Source organism: Marmota monax, unplaced genomic scaffold, assembly GCF_021218885.2.
Source record: "Marmota monax isolate L192 unplaced genomic scaffold, Marmota_monax_Labrador192_F-V1.1 WCK01_AAM20220418_F8-fsc00052, whole genome shotgun sequence".
In the NCBI taxonomy this organism is placed as follows: Eukaryota; Metazoa; Chordata; class Mammalia; order Rodentia; family Sciuridae; genus Marmota; species Marmota monax.
In genome coordinates, this window is record NW_026693473.1 from 2,117,904 (window position 1) to 2,134,808 (window position 16,905).

The following is a 16,905-nucleotide window of genomic DNA, read 5'->3' on the forward strand; positions in this document are numbered from 1 at the left end:
CAATATTAAATGTTTGGAATATGGTACATGCTGGGTACTGCAGATAAGACAAAGATGATGGAGATATAAATTATATTCTAAGATACCCTGAAAAATATTGAAATTTTAGTTTTTTTTAAAAAAAGTGGTATTTAAAATGAGTCTTAAATTATGGGTGGGATTTTGGTGCGTGGATATTTGTAAACAAAAGGAAAATCCAAGTAAATGTAATAGCATAAAGCACCAAGGAAAGAGAATTCAGGATATTTTCCTGGAAAAAAGTATGGTTTTAGTATGACTGAAAAATAGGGCACATGGCAGAAAGTAGAGGGTTTGAAAGCTCATGACAGGGAACTGGTCTTGATCTTCTATCTTGGGAGCTTGTACTTGACTGTCTGGGCAGTGGAGGGGTGGACTGATGGTGGGGTTTAAAGATTTCAGAGATAGTAATTCAGTAAGCTGAATCTGGCAGCACAATGTGGGATGGGGTAAGGAAGCCCCATGGATCAATTAGGAGGCCATTATAAAGTTAGGCAAGAGCAAATGAAGCCTGTACTAAGCAGAGTCAGGAGAAGGAAGAAGAGAACCAAAGACATTTTAGAAGCAGGCTCTACAGCAATATTTCTTAAAGTGTGGTCCAAGGCCAATATGAGTGGAATCACTTGGAGGCACTCCTGTACACCATCTTAGATCTATTAGACTGGAATATTTGGAGAGCAAGGCTTTGGATTCCACATTTTCAACAAGACTCTCTGGTTAACTCTTATGTATACTTTGGGAGTCACCATGTTGTGGACTTGCCACTTAATTCCACATAGAAGGAAAAAATCAAAAGTTCTTAAAAATGACTCTAAGGTGGGCTGGGGTGGTGGCTCAGTGGCAGAGTGCTTGCCTTGCACTTGTGAGTCACTGGGTTCAATTCCAGCACCACATAAAAATAAATAAACAAAATAAAGATATGTGTCCATTAAAAAAAAGACTCTAAAGATTCAAACCTGGGTGTGTGAAAGAATGGTTGTCAGTAACAGGCTTAGAAAAGCCAGGGGGAGACAATAGTTTGGATGGGACTGTCACATCCTCCGTACAGGATCTTTTGAGTTGGAACATACACATGGCAACATCCAATGCAGTTTCTGAAATTGGAGGGAAGATTTGTAAAACATACTTCAGAGAGATGACATTTAATGTCATGGCTATGAATGACATTTATTCAATTTTTTATAAGAAGAAAACCTGGGAGATTAAAAAGATGGCAAGAGGGAGATAAAGTGGATGATAGGATGTAAATATTGACACTAGCTCTAGAATGGCTTCTGAATTCCAAAGTTGTATGAATGACTCCTTGCAATGTGGCCTACAAGGTTATAGCAAGCTCTGGGCTGGAGTTATGTTGGATAAAGTTATGCCTTAACAATACTACCTGCTGAGGTGTGTACATATACATGTGTTGAGGGGGCCCCAGGGAGAGGTGAGAAGCAAAGTGAGCTAGAAATATCATCTGTTGTCAAGGAGTTCCTCCCCGCAGTTCATTCCAGTGGGGCGTTTCTCATCAACAACTATCCCTTCAGCTCTAAGGCAAAGAGAATCCAATAAAAGTGGTAACCAATGGCCAACATTTGGAAGGAAATGGGGAGAAAGTAGAGGAAGAGTATTATAGGCTTTATTGTATTTTTCTTAAATTCCATATGTTGAAATTCCAACCCAGTACCCCAGATGTGACTGCATTTATAGATATAATCTTTTTTTTGTTCTTTTTAGATATATGTGACAGTATATTTTGACACATAATACATACATGGAGTATAACTTATATAGATAGAATCTTTATAGAAATAAGTTAAAATGAAATTATGTTCCTAGGATTGGCTTAACTGAATATTCTTATACATTCTTATATAAAGAAGAAATGTGGATACACACACAGGGAGAAGACAACTGCCTACAAGCCAAGGAAAGAGGCCTCGGATACTTCAATCTTGGGATGAAAGTGAGAATGTAAATCTTCCTTGGTTAGGTCACCCAGCCTGTTTTTTGTTATGGAATCCCTAGGAAACTGTTACAGAAGGGGAAGGGGAAATGTGTGTAATAAGAAGGGAAAGATAAGGGTGAAAAAGACAATTAGGAAGAGGAGCAGGGAAAAGAGATAAAGTACTTCCCCATTTTCCAGGCAGAAGATGGAGACAAGAGGGAGGTAGAATCTTAGTTCAGGACCCTGGAGAGCACTCATTTTGCAGGTTTAGGAGTCAATGCAATGCTATAAAGGTCAGAGATTCAGGAAAGAGGGAGGTCAGCTGTTCATGCTTTGGGATGCTGCAGAGACAAGAGCTGGTATTAGCCATTGATGATTTATAATGGTTGATGATCAACTATTATAAATCATGGATGATTAGAAATCATGGATCATGGATGATTTATAATAATGGAAACAACCTAAATATATGGCAATAGAAGAATTGCTTTACAAACATATTGAATTATAATACAGCATTAAAAATTTATCTTCCCTCACCAGGCATGGTGGTGCATGCCTATAATCCCAGTGGCTCAAGAAGCTAAGGCAAGAGGATGGTGAGTTCAAAGCCAGCCTCAGCAATGGCAAGATGCTAAGCAACTCAGTGAGACCCTGTCTCTAAATAAAATTGGGAATGTGACTCAGTGGTTGAGTGCCCCTGGGTTCAATTTCCGGTATCCATCCCCCCAAAATTATCTGTCCTCAAGGAGTTTACAAAGGCACAAAATATAATATTTAAGTTTAAATAAATAGAATGTAAATCTGTATTACATCATGACCACAATAAAAGTAAATGTATGTGTGTGTGTATATATATATATATATATATATATATATATATATGTATATATATATATATATATATATATCTGATTTCTTAAAAATTAATAGCATTCACAGCCTCCTCCTCTTTCCATCCAGATTCTCTATGAAAAATTCTGATTTCCCCATTTTCACTGCAATCCCTTGAACTCCAGCGTCACCGCAGAGATCAGTGCTTTGTGTGTGTGTCTCCTAGGAAGAGAATGGGAGAATCTACACAGCAAGTGCCATTTTATAGAGGAGGAAGGTAGGAGGAAGAGGAAAGCTGAGAAGCAGTGGTAACATGGTACCAGGAGCTTGGGGAAGGGAAGAGGTGAAGGAAAAGAGAACTCTGGGCAAGAGAGGGTAGGTGTCTGGGGAAAATTGGAGAAAGGAGATTTTTTAAAAAGTTTTGCCTAGGCTGAGGGTGTTGCTCAGTGGTGGGGCACTTGCTTAAATACATGAGGCCCTGAGTTTGATACCCAGCTCCAGAAAAAAAAAAAGTGGGGGCTGGGCTAGCTGCTAATAGAGTCTTGGGCAAAAGCTTCAAGATGTAGGAAAACCTAAGACATTTGGGTAGGGAGGGGCTTTCAGAATGGCAAAACCTGAACAGTTTGACAAATTAGACAGCAAATAACTCTGTAAGGATATATTGTTTTGAAACATTTTTTGATAATTTGCATGAACTGGGGACAGAAGGAATTCTATGATATGGCCTTACTTAGCTTTGAGGTAATTCTAATATGGTAATTGGAACCAAGAGGTAATTTCCTCAGTTGATGTTTTAACTGGGCCAAGAGTCTGACTTCCCCCAAATCAAAAGTTCAGGATGTAGTAATAAGAAGTTTTTAAAAACTCTGAGTTCTACACTGGAATGCTGATTCAAGAATGCTAATTGAAATCTGTAAAACTGTGGTTGAATTGGATGCAGGCTTATTCATTAAATTCTGAGACTTCACAAACTAGAGGAAAACATATGATAAAATTAGACATACTTCTTATGTGAGATATTAATGTACTGAGTTTGTGTCCATGGGCTGAATTTAAATGTACTTAGGAGTTCGCATGAATTCTTGCATGACTGATTAAATATATACTAAAGGAAATGAAAATTTGGGGGGGAATAGTCTCCATCTTCCTAGGAGTGACGATGATGATCACTATCAAGGGTGACGGTGATGATCATCTATCCCATAATGCTCTCTGTGGCACTGAATGTTAGACTAGAGGAAACATTAGGCAGTTTTCAGGTCTTCACATTTCCAGAGATGGCCAATATGGGTAGTTAGTGAAACTGTTGAAGTAAAGGCTTTGATTAATAGTTGAAGGCATACTTATATAGGCTGCAGCTGGGAAGTACTGTCAGGCACCTAAATATAATTTTCTCAGACTTTCTGGGTGAGAGTCTGGAGCACATATTTGGAAGAGGTTATGAGAGGGAAAAGTGATGAATGCAGAATGTTGTGGTTAATTAATGAGGCATAAAATTGGAAAGAGATATTAACTTGTCAAGGAGAAGATGAAAAGACAAAAGGATAGATTTTGCCAAGAACAGCCAGGGTGTGTGTATCAGAGAAGGGGAAGCAGATGGCAGGTGACACAGGTCACAGGTCGGGAGGATGGTAAAGAGCTACCTCGTTGGAGCTGATGTTCATGAAGGCACTGTGAAGTTCTGAAGTATGTCTCTCCCAGTGTGTGAACACAGGGCTGTGAACGAGTAGGGGATATATTGGAGAATGGTCACCATCCAAAAAATGTTCAAAGAATTCAAAACAGGAGAAAAGGAACAAGTTGAAGGGCAAATGCAAAGCAATGTTAGAATGGAAAACCACAGAAGCCAGTGGGAAACAAATACAGATTGAGCAGATAGGAATTTCTGATACAGCTCTTTTGATGACTCTGTGAACTCAGACTTTGAGTACAGTGCCATGAACTTCTCTGTTAAAATGTATGTTAACTGTGAAAGAATGAATTAACATCTGCAACTGATACACCCATCACTCTCACCTCTGATGTGAGACTTCCACTTTTTTACTTTATTAATTCCTATATCATTTGAGGTTTTTATAAACATATGTTACTTGTGTAATAAGATGAAACTAGAAAAATTCTATTGGAACAGGGGTAGTTTTGATAAAAGAAAAAAGTTTTGAAATGTCCTAAACTTAATGATAAAAGCCAGAGGGTGGAGGGCAAAAGAAGTCAGGAAAGTTAACCAGCTAACAGCTTGGGGAAAAACCAGGAAAAAAAAAGAAAGAAAGAAAGAAAAAGAAAAAAGGACAATAATGTTGAAATCTTGAGTGAAATCCAAACATAGTGAGCAACAGGGTCACCACACTTTGTTTGCTTATAACTTTTGGGACTGTTAACTTCAACCAATCTAGACACAACAGTTATTCTCTTCATGACTTCCCTCCTACCCAAAAAGCTTTCCTGCTCAAGATTATCCCACCTCTTTGATCTATAAGTCAATGTAATTCACAGTGCTTGCCTACCCCAAAGTTTTTTTTACCAAGAAAAAATTACCCCAAGAATTTTAAAGTATTCTTGGCTCTGATCTGCTTCACAACTTTGCTATTGATAGTTGTGGCAACCTGTCCCAAGATCCAGTCCTTTCCTTTTCTGGGTAGCATCTATGAATGGCTCAATAAATGCTTGGTTCCTTGGTCCTTAGAGTTTGAGTTTCATGGCTTCCATCAATATGTTATCTATACCTCAAAATAACTATTAAGAAGATATAAAATGGACTTACAAATTGAGTTATACAAAAGAATTATATTAACAGGGACTTTACAAGTAAAATTATATTTTAAAAGTATGGCTCCACTGTTGCCCACAAAACCACAAACAAATACATCTATGAGGATGTATTAAGGTTTGGAGGCCTCGACAACTGCTGTGATCAAGGCGAGCAGGTAGGGGGCGCTGGAACTCCAAGGCCCAATCCTGTTTACCACTAGTGATTTGTTATCTTAAAGACCACATGATTGAAATTCCTGAAATCTGTCCATGGAATTTTCTGGAAATCCTTCATTTAGTCTAGCTCAATAGTCCTTAAATTTAGTATATGTAAAAATTACCTTACTAGGCAGCACACACAGAACCATGCATCCTATACTTTATGGGTGATTAAAAAGATTTTCAGTTATAATTTTGTGCCTAACTTTTGTCTTACTTGCTAATTTTACAACCACATGTAATAGGAACTTTGGCTCTGAAAGAGTGAACAGTCAGAAACATAAAAGAATCACCTGTGCCACCCAAAGAAAGAACTAGAAAACTTACTGGGATCCAAATACCTTATCAATCTTCCCAAAGTGGTATATAATAAACGTTCAGTGGGCGTTAAGCCTGATCAGAAACCCCACAAAAGCACAGAGAAGAGATTAATAGTTGTTACCACACCCTGACAGGATTTTCATCTATTCTTCTGAAGGCAGCTCTAAGAGGTTACCTGAGAGACTTCATCTGCAGAATAAGACAACCTTTATTAGTAGTGAAGTGCCCCTCACCTTTCTTGAGCCTCAGACTTGAGGAAGAGGGGAAGTCAGGGTTTCCCGGGGTTAGTTGTGCAAATTGTGGCCCTGTACACACACACACACACACACACAAGGGATGTGTCCAGCTGACGGAGAAGGGGCAGGAGCTTTCTGAGCCCTTGTGTGGGCAGAGTCTGTGTGTGGGGTGGGGGTTGGAGCAGGGGCTGCCTGTTCCCCAACACGCTCAAAGGCAATATACAGGTCAGTGGGGGGCTGGGAGGATGTCTTCTGCACACATTAAACTTCAAAAAGGTTAAAGGTCAGATATTTAGACAAAATATACCAGTTTCATAATGGCTAACATTTTAATATTGATAATATTTTAAGATGGATAATTTTAAGGTGGATAATATTTTAAGATGATAACTCATATTTTCTGGACCCCGAATGCTAGTTTCCTTTTCTGTCCCTCCTAGAGAGGGGTAGGCCATATGTCAGCTGTACTTAGCTCTTCGAGATTTCTATAATTAAGGTAAGAAATGGAGCAGGGCAGGAAACCAAAGGTGACCATGAATTATTCCAGCTTTTGTTCTACAAAAAGTCTAAGTGCTTAGGGGAAGCAGATTTGCAGAGATTTGCAGGTTTACATGAAATGTCTTGGTGGACAAAGGAGAAGCAAGTGATTTCCTTGGCTGAGGAGAGGAGCGACAGGGCAGATGGGGACCTCAGAATAAAAAAATAGCATAAATAGCATCAAATTAAAAACAAGTTTATCTGAATTTTATAAATTCTGAGATTTATATTCTACCACTGTCTTCAAGCGAATATATCAAAAGGGCTGTCTCAGAGTCATGGTTCTTGACAACTGCACGCCAGGCACTTTGTTCACACCTATTCTCTCTAGTAATCCTCACAACAACACTGCAAAGCAGATGCTGCTATCACATTTTATAAGTGAAACAACAGGGATCAAGGACACAACTAGTCAGTAGAAGGACGAGGGGTGCAAAGCCACGTTTGCTTTTTTTCCTGCACTGTAGACCAGTTATCAGTGACATGTACCTAAACTCAGAGACAAAGGGAATACACTGAGGTTCTCAGAAGGTTCACAACAAAAGAGCTCAGTCCTGTATAGTATTGAGTCTATCTCATTCCATGAGTAGATATCTCATTGATATGCTCAGCAGAGTATGTAGATAATACTGACCCCCAGAGGAAAAGCCCACTCCTCACTGAACCAAAAGGAGGGGTTCATGGGCAAAGACTAGAAGTTCCTAAGTCTGAAGAGAATGTGAAAGCAATCTGTCACAAGACTTAAAGAATCCTGCTCAGACAATAAGACCCTTATGCCTGTGCCAGAGTTCAGAGGCCTTTCTTCAAGAATGTCAGATATTTTGTGTATTCAATGGTAAATTTAGGCTAAAACAAAACTAAACAAGGGGTTGGGGATGTGGCTCACATAAAAATAAAACAAAGATGTTGTGTCCACCAAAAAATTAAAAAATAAATATTAAAAAAATAATAAAAATACTAAACAAAAAGCCTGTGGGCATGAAGGCATTTTGACCAGCCTATATAATTTCCATCCATCCAATTCACCCAGGCACTCCCCCCAGGTCTATAACACTCCTGTGGCCTATCTACATGCCATTAGGCTAGAAACAAACTCTCTCTCTCTCTCTCTCTCTCTCTCTCTCTCTCTCTCTCTCTTTCTCTCTCTCTCTCTCTCTCTCTCTCTCTCACACACACACACACACACAATATCTCTCTCTCTTCTCTCTCTCTCTCTCACACACACACAATCTCTCTCTCTCTCTCACACACACACACAATATCTCTCTCTCTCTTCTCTCTCTCTCTCTCACACACACACACAATCTCTCTCTCTCTCTCTCTCTCTCTCTCTCTCACACACACACACACACACACACACACACACACACACCAATCAATTCCCAAATCCCCTCCCAAGTTTGAGCCCCAAACAGACAAGCTAGCATTTATTTTAAAAAGCTGCCTTACTTTTCCAAAGACTCTGTTCCTGACTTAAAGATTTCTAATCAAGGTATTGGTTATATGAGTAAGCTCCGATTCACAGGACCAGGTTACCTGGTTAGGATCAGGACCAACTTCATCCCAGTTGTGAGTGACATGGCCTTGGTCAATGGATTCAAAGGGCTTGTGAGAAACTGAAGGTAGAATCCTGTACAGCCAGCTAGGGAGAAACAAGAACACAAAGCCTCAGGGTAATGTTCTGAGTGACACAGAGACTGGCTCAGGAAGTGCCATCAGGAAGACCGTCAAATCAACAACCATCTATGGCTTTAATGTGAGAAGCAATGACAGCATTATTTCTTTTTTTATATATTTATTTTTAATTGTGGATGGTCACAATACCTTTATTAATTAATTAATTTATATTTATGTGGTGCTGAGGATCAAACCCGTTGCCTCCCATGTGCTAGGCAAGCACTCTACCACTGAGCTACAGCCCCAGCCCAGCATTACTTCTTAATAACCATTTGCTGTCTGGAGCTCTGGCCCCTTCTCTATTTTACACTATATCATTTTTGGGATTGAGCTCCAGCTCCTAGATATTCCCATGCTGCCAAAAAATAAAGGACTCTCTTTCCCTCCCACCAGCTGTAAGAAGTACCTTAAGGGATATCAGTGCAGGGAAATCCATAGAAAAACCTTAGCTTATTATACCTCAAGGTGCTAATCCTTGCTCTCAAAGGCCAGGGAAGTGAATTCTATGTAGACTGAGAGAATATGGGTGTTATCTTTGTTATATAAATCTGTCTTTTTCTTTTAAAAATTATAGAAGTGATACATGGAGATGGGAAAAATAATTCAAGTAATTAAAAAAGTTGTGAAAGGCAAATGGTACCTTCTCTTCTACTTTCTTCATAGCTATTTCTTAGAGGCATCAGAGCTTAATGGGTTTCTTACATATTCTCTTAGATAATTCAAATGTGTATATAAGGAAAATTGTCAAATCATTTTACCACTTTACTCTCATACCAAGAATACATTAGAGGGGCTGATCATCCCCATCTTCCCTAAGATTATTTTCATCCTGAATGAGTAAACATTAGGGTTAGAATTAGGCTGAATATAAAGGTTTTTACATATTAGGTGCAGGAATTATTTTTATAAAAATTAGTAGAAGTTATTATAGAAAATAAAATAATAAGAAATGATATTATAATAAAAGAGGAGAATAGTAAATTATTTTTATTTGGAGCTATACCAGTTTTGTGGTTCCTAAGACCAACAGATCCTTTAAAGATCAAGAAAACCATATTATTAGATATGGAGGCATGAATTGGCAGTTCTTGCATACTTTCTCAGTAAATGAGCTTTAATCTTCTATTAAATCTTTCTATTATGAAATATCTTTAATATTAGTCTTGTAATGAAAAAATAGTCTCTTATTTTATATTTCCTTTATTATGAGTAAGGTTGAGAATCTGTTCATTTATTAGCACTTTGTAATTTTTCTATGAATTATCTGTTCAAGTCCTGTACTGTTTTCAGTTGGGTTATTTGTCTTTTTGACATTAATCTGAAGAGGTTTTTAAATCAATACTTCTGTACTCCAAAAAATGTTAGAGTACACGTCCATGTTTTATTTCAGTATACTTATAGTTTGTTGGTTTTTTTGTTTTCTTTCTTTTTTCCTCTTCACTTCCACTCTCTGTATGTGTTAAGGCCTGGGCTAATGTTCTGTCCACCAGGACCAGATCTCAGGCTTCAGGAAGGAAAGAAGAGTCTGATGAAAGAAATCTGAAAAACATCAGGAGGAGAACCTTCCAGAAGTTGAGTGAGACACTGAAACTCACTACAAGGGACCAAAGTCTTTCCAAAGACCATTACCCTGATGGGGTACAGAAGGAGGCAGGACCCTACTTCAGACAATGGAAGAAGAGATCTGCTTAAAAACCTTTGATCCTTTAAACCCAAGGAAAGTCTGCTTCAGGGCATGGGGGTAATTAATCTGGCCTGGCCCAATACTGAACCATCCAGGAGATAACTGGCTGACTTTGTTCTTCCATCTGATTCCTCCAACTCTTGAGGATGTGACCTCAGACCTTGGACCCACTAAACCTCTCCAACACCCAGTGGTATATGGGGTTGAAGGAATGTATGTGTATCTTGGAACCAGCTGTGTGATTCAGGGCAAGTTACTAAACTTCCCAGACCCTATGTTCCTCATCCTTATCTCCTAGGATTGTTGTGAGGACTAAAACAATTCATGTGTCGGAAATGACTGGCACGTATTAGGTGATCCTTTATTAGACGCTTTTGAACATTTTCACAAAATTCTTGAGGATATCCTTAGAGAGTTCTAAATAGATGAGCCATGCCTAGTGCCCCTTATTTATTTATTTATTTATTTATTTATTTATTTATTTATTTATATCTGAGTTTATAAAACTCCCCAGGCACCTCTATGTTGCCCTGGACAGAGATTTAATTCTGACGCAGGGAACTTTGCCAGCTTCTAAATGAAATGCCAACAACTCCTTTTCAGCCTCCTGGAACACAACTCAGCTCCTGCTGGCTGAAGATATTGCTGAATAATGGGGGCAGGCAGCAGAATCTGGAGACCAGGTGGCCTGTTAGTGGATGGGCCATAAAGTCAAGAACATAGTCACGAGGCCAGGTTGTCATAAATTAGAATGGATAGAAATTGCCTGTGTGCTTACCTTTATCCTATCCATTTGGGTTTGCAGAAGGAGAAATAATTAAATGCAATAGAATTTACCTCTGATTTTTAATATATATGAGAAACTATCTTCCCCTGTTCTTCCATGCACACATCTATCAAGAGAAACCAATATTGATACACATTTACTGCCTCCTGATACTGACCTTATACTATAGCACCTGCCATATCTTGTGCTTCAGCTCTCTAAAATACTCTGGAAATACTTCTAGAAATATTTCTAGAAATACTCTGGGATGGAAACAGAAGCTCTTCTATGGTGTCAATAATGATGATGATTTTATAATAACTCATGTTAATTCAGCACTAACCATGTGCCAGGAAATATGCTAAGCACTTTACACATATTCTTTCCACAACATCCTCACTAAAACTCTGAAATAGGTCCTGTAATTATCTCTGTTTTACAAATGAAGATCTAGAGGTTCTGAGAAGGCAGATGATTTGCCCATGGTCACCCAACTGAAGAAGAAGGAGCGTGGATTTAAAGTCAGGGGCCTGATTCCAGAGTGGGTAAGACTAACCACCAATGGAAACAATAGTTATCATTGGTGTGGTCCTTTGTGTTTTTGTATTCACCATCTTACTGACTTCTCAGGAGGACCCTGTAGAGATAAACCCACCTCCTCCTTCTAAGCAGTATGATACCACCTGTCCTCTTCCCCAGATCTCCAAGGTCAGCAGCAGCCCTCTTCACAGATGCCTTAACCATAAAGTCCAATGATTAGATACTACTTATTTAAATCACGACACTTACAGCCTCCTCAATCTACCTCATCTACGGCAACCAGCCTGCCCCAGAGGAGTTAATCAAGAGAGGAAGTTCATTGGCTTGGCTTACAGGAATAGAGCAAGCAAGAATGTGACCTTCTGTGCTAATGAATGTGCTGCTTTCTAGGAAAGTCAAATTCCAAAGAGCAAAAACCTTACTAGTTCAAAGCAGAAGGGGCCACAATACATGAATTTTTCAACTACTCAGGTTTTGCTTATCCAACATTTTCATGCAAAGAATGTAATGTTTTTGGTCAGCTGAGAAAGACACTGCTCTGAATCTTCTATAATTGTGATTTAATCATATGCAAAAATCAAAAAATAAGTAAATCAAAAAACAAAACTCAACTGAACAATCCTTAGAAGAAGACCAGAGTATTAGACATATTTTATTTTAAAAGAAGAAAAACACACTTCCTTCTGAGTACTGGTGAGAATTTGTAAGTGGAACTGGACTTGGGTTTTCTGTGTAGTTTGTTCCCTCACCATCTCCCACCAGTCACTTGATTCCAACTGGGAACAAGGCCCATTCCCCTCTACCTGTAACCCAGCACAGCCTAAAAGAAGAAGGATCCATGACCCTGGTAGGGGAGGTGGCACAAGGTCCTGGTCATAGTTCCCACTGTCTGCAGGTCAGAATTCATCTCATCCTCGTACCTTCTCTTATTGGTGCTCCGGGGACAAGTGAAAGCTGATCCTGAGAGCTGCTCAGCGTACAGATTGTAGGGGCAGACTTGAGGATTATTCTAAAACCAAAAGAGGCAATAAACAATGTCATTCAAATCCAAAAAGCATCCCCCTAAACCTTTCCACCAACCAGTTCAGTGGGGGAATCCTTCCTGAATGGGGAGACTCTGGGCGACTGCACATGACCACCCCAAGTCATTAATATTTCTTGTAATACCTTTTTATGTAAATGTCCCCCTGATTATAAAAGTAATATATGCTTATTGTAGAAAATTTATTAAATATGAAATCTAAAATCACCCATTATCTCACCAATCAGAAATAACCAATGTTAATCTGTAAGTGTATTTCTTTTCATTCTTATCCTCCAAAAATGAGGATCTTATGATACCTGTAACTGTGATAATCAGGACTTGCTTTTATTTTTTTAAGGAAATAATATATCAAAAGCATTTTGTGTGTGTGTGTGTGTGTGCCATGAAATATTCTCCAAAAAGTTTTGAGAGAATTTTGTTTACTGTAGTTTTGCAATTATAACCAACACTGGTACAAACGTCTTTGTACATATATTTCTAAAATAACTTATTTTCTCATCATTGTCATATCTTCTGCTGTTCAAAGGAACTAGAAGAAAAGACCCCTACCCCTGGATGTTGGGGTTTCTCCTGGAAATCCTACAGCTAATTTTACTAGTTTGAGTTGGGTACTTTGCCATAGGTAATAACCAGCAGTCCCCAAGTTGAATTTTTGTATTGTCATTGTTCTATATTCCATTTTTCCTAATAATTTGTGAAGCTTCCAAACAGTTTACCTGCTAGATTAGAAGAACTTTGTTGGGTGGAGGCCTTTTGGCCTGAGGGATGGTCATCCAAGCCCATGAGTTAGTATTCTCTAAGAATTTTATTCACTCATACCTGTCCTTCAGGCAAGGAACCTGGACATCGAGGGTCCTCTGAAGCACATTCATTCCCAAATCCAGAAATGTACTGCATGTAACAGAGACATAAATGCCACCATTATTGGCATATAAAGAACATTTCCCAACACTGACTGACTACAAAGGTAAGAATTTCTGCATGGTCACATGTTTGAGTATGATGTTCCAGACACAATATCTTTGCTATGTCTTGACATGTAAATCATTTAGGAAAGACTATGTATTTTGTATAAATTTTAAAGACTTCTATTTAATCAATACCCTTAGTGGTACTTGGTTGATTATGGGCTTATTTTTGCTTATCTCATCTCAAGAATAAGCTCTTTAATTCTAGTTCCATCTGGAAGTTCTTGGGAGGAAGATGGTTTAAGTCCAGATTAGAAGGATCTTGCTGGGCCTAGATTGCAATCTCCCTAAGCTTGGGAATCCATTCTCCCTCCATATCCTAGAAAAAAAAAAAGAAACTGGGAAAATGTATGTGCATCTAAAATCACAGCAAAATCTTTGCCAGAAAGCTCTCTCCAAACTAGCCTTGCTGCAGGCAGAAACCTACGTTATCTGGCTCATCTATGGAGCACATGTGTATTTATACTTATATCTGTGAGGATATGTGAAAATGAAGTTGAAAGGTAGGGGTGGCTTTCAGGAGATGTCTCAGCCCATAATTTTTCACAATGGCACAATGGAGCCTATTGTGATTGACATCTCTTAACTTTATACCCAGAAGGGAAAAGTTTAAGAGATTTCTCAATAAAGCAGATCATGGGGGATCCCTTGAAATTTACCCTCCCCCCTCCCATGGTAAATACTGCCTTATTGATCATAGTTAGTAAATGTCAATAAATATTGATTCCCAAGGCCATAGAGAGTGAAACTGAACCAAGTGTACTAGGATGACTGAAGTCACAAGCCTCTTATGAAATGAGTCCACAGTCAGCTGACATGGCACATGCTATTCTACCAGCTGTAAGAACCACAGTGGCTCTATACAGGAAAGTATCAGCTCTTCCTCGCCCTTTGGATGTACTACAATTCCATTATCCTTCTAAAACAGCTTTTGTTTCTATGGAACTTTATTTTCAAAATGCCTGCAGCATTTATGGTCCTCTGGGCAATCTGATGAAGAAACAACAGATTTGTAGCATCTTGGTTCCTTACTGCCACCATCCAAGACCTGAGATTGACTCTTGCAGTATTTAACACACCTGTGAGTTTTGTCACAGGTCTGTCACTGGCTTCCTTGTTCTGTTATAAATTTCATGAAAGCTGGGACTATGGCAGTCTTGTTCTCTATGTACCCTGTGCCCTGAACCATGGAAGGTATTCAATAGCTGTCTGTGGATTGATTTAGTTTTTCACTTATAGCCAGCTTCTACTATGAGTGCATATAGGGTTTGCTAAGTGGGGTTAGAGCCTCCTTTGCTCTAACTTAAACACCAATTGATTTTAGTTCAGGATAAGCAAAGTGCAGCCTCGCTGGGTGAGTGAAATGCCACCATCTGAGCACATTTCTTTAGAAGATATAAGAAGGATGGATGTGGGTGGAGGGTAGGCCCTCCAGAGTTCTTGGCAGCTCGGGGAAGGATGAGCTAGATGTAACATGCCTGGATGTGTGAGCGATGATCAGGCCAACAGTGTCTATATTTAGAAGGAATATTGAATGTGAAATGTTATGACCTAGAAAGCAATGAAAGTGAAATTATTCTTTTGCTTTCAGACACAGTTTTTGGGGTGGGGGGTGCTGAAGATTGAACCCGGCATCACATATGTTAAGCATGTGCTCTACCACTGAGTTATGTCTCCAGCCCCCGCAAATTTTTTGTATATTTGAAAATTCATCATCACACAAAAACCCCACCAAGTTATAATCAGATTTGTTCCCAGCAGCACTGTGCTGTTTGGAATGGTATTTTGGAGGAAAGTGGCAGAGATCATCCAACATTTTCATTCTCTACAGTGAAGCTGGCCAGAGACTCCCACCCAGAAGACCCTTACCCTAATTAAGCAGAAACCCCTACTATATTTGTAATATATAAGTTCCTCTTCAGAACGTTTTCTATCAGCGAAAACTTCTCCGTGCAGAAGGGTATGGGGGTCGGTAGTTTTCTCATTTTTGGCAAATGCACGGTTTGCAGGAAAAAAAAAAAAAGCTCGTGAAACCTGTCTGCAGAATAGAACAAAACACGCTCGTTATATGAACCTCCCAGCACCCCCCACTACTGGGTATAAAGTTCTAAGAATTTCTGTACACATTGTTCAGTAGAAGAATTCTTAGGCAAGAGCCACCTCTGATGAACCCTGCAGTCAATAAACCTGCTTCCTGAAAATTCCTCAGGTGTCCAGCCTCTTTGTCCTACTTCAACAGAATACAGTTTTCTTTTCTCAAAATGAACCTCATGCTCACCATCAACAGGGATTGAATTTGAGTTGCTGAGAATTGGTAATGACCCCAAATTATCTTCAATTCTGTGAAATCGAATTTTTGCCCAGCTTGTAACTGAAGCCACTGAGTATGACAGTGCCTTCTCTTTGTTCAGCTGCTGCATTGTTTCTCTCTGCAAGGAGAAAGGAAGGTTCCAGAGCTGCCCAGTACAGCTGAGCTTTCTGGCAGGCATGAGTGGATTTACTTATTAACCTTTCCCATTCTTTGCAACTGTTGGCCTCAGAACAGAGGTTATATGTGTGTTCGGAACAAGGAAAAAGAGAGTTAGTGTATGTGATTCTGAAGCATTTGATTCAGGCTGTGCTTTAGAAAATAGAAAAGAAAGCGGAAAGAACAGCTGGTGGTTTGGAAGGGAGCCACCCCAGTGCTGAGAGAGGTGTGAGTTCTGAATCCCTTTCTCCAGTTTAGCTGCAGTGCATTGGCCCAAGAGGAGGTGGAAATTGCTGAGTCACTATTGACTCCTTTGGTTTTCTTAATCCTCGAGAGCAAAGTTACGGATGAGTTTATTAGAGTTTTAAAATGCCATCTCCCTCACTGCTGAAAGCTTCTGAATTGGGGAAACTGCATTTTGCAGCTGCTTTCTCAAGGCTCTGAGCTCAAGGACAGAATCTGAACTCTGCTTTTATCAGCCCTGAAAATCCAAGCATTCGACTCCAGCTGGTTCAGTGATTATGTAAAAATTACCTTATAGGAAAATGTAGCAAAATAAAAATCTGACATTAAGCAAATGTGTTTGTATGTTTGCTTCGTTTCAGATTTCAGAATAATTTGATTCAACATAAAAATATGATTTTCTTTCCAAGAGAATTTTATGTACATTTTCTAACTAAAGAATAAATTACTAAGCTCCATGTGACTTCAGTACCTTCAGTTCTTTGGCAGCTCACTAGTATACAGCTTTTTAATTCTCACCTGGTCCCCAGGATATGATTTACTGGTCAGAATAATTTTATGAGGTGCTTTCTTCTGAGTCAGATTCTAAGTACTACCTAATGGGACTAGCAAATGGTATATACCTCACTTCCTTTTACTGGTCATGAAGTAAAGTGAGAGAAGCCAGGGTAA

General features: G+C 39.1%; 1 protein-coding gene across 1 annotated transcript in view; it reads right to left on the minus strand.

Annotated features, from left to right (window-relative positions):
• The window catches only part of Hgd (homogentisate 1,2-dioxygenase), a 45,241-nt gene that overhangs the window by 24,589 nt on the left and 3,747 nt on the right, over positions 1–16,905 (minus strand). The window contains exons 2-4 of the mRNA XM_046457809.2: positions 13,375–13,446; positions 12,431–12,519; positions 8,380–8,485 (exon numbers count right to left, since the gene is read on the minus strand). Of these exons, the coding sequence (XP_046313765.1) occupies positions 8,380–8,485; positions 12,431–12,519; positions 13,375–13,446 (267 nt within the window). The remainder of the gene's footprint in view (positions 1–8,379; positions 8,486–12,430; positions 12,520–13,374; positions 13,447–16,905) is intronic.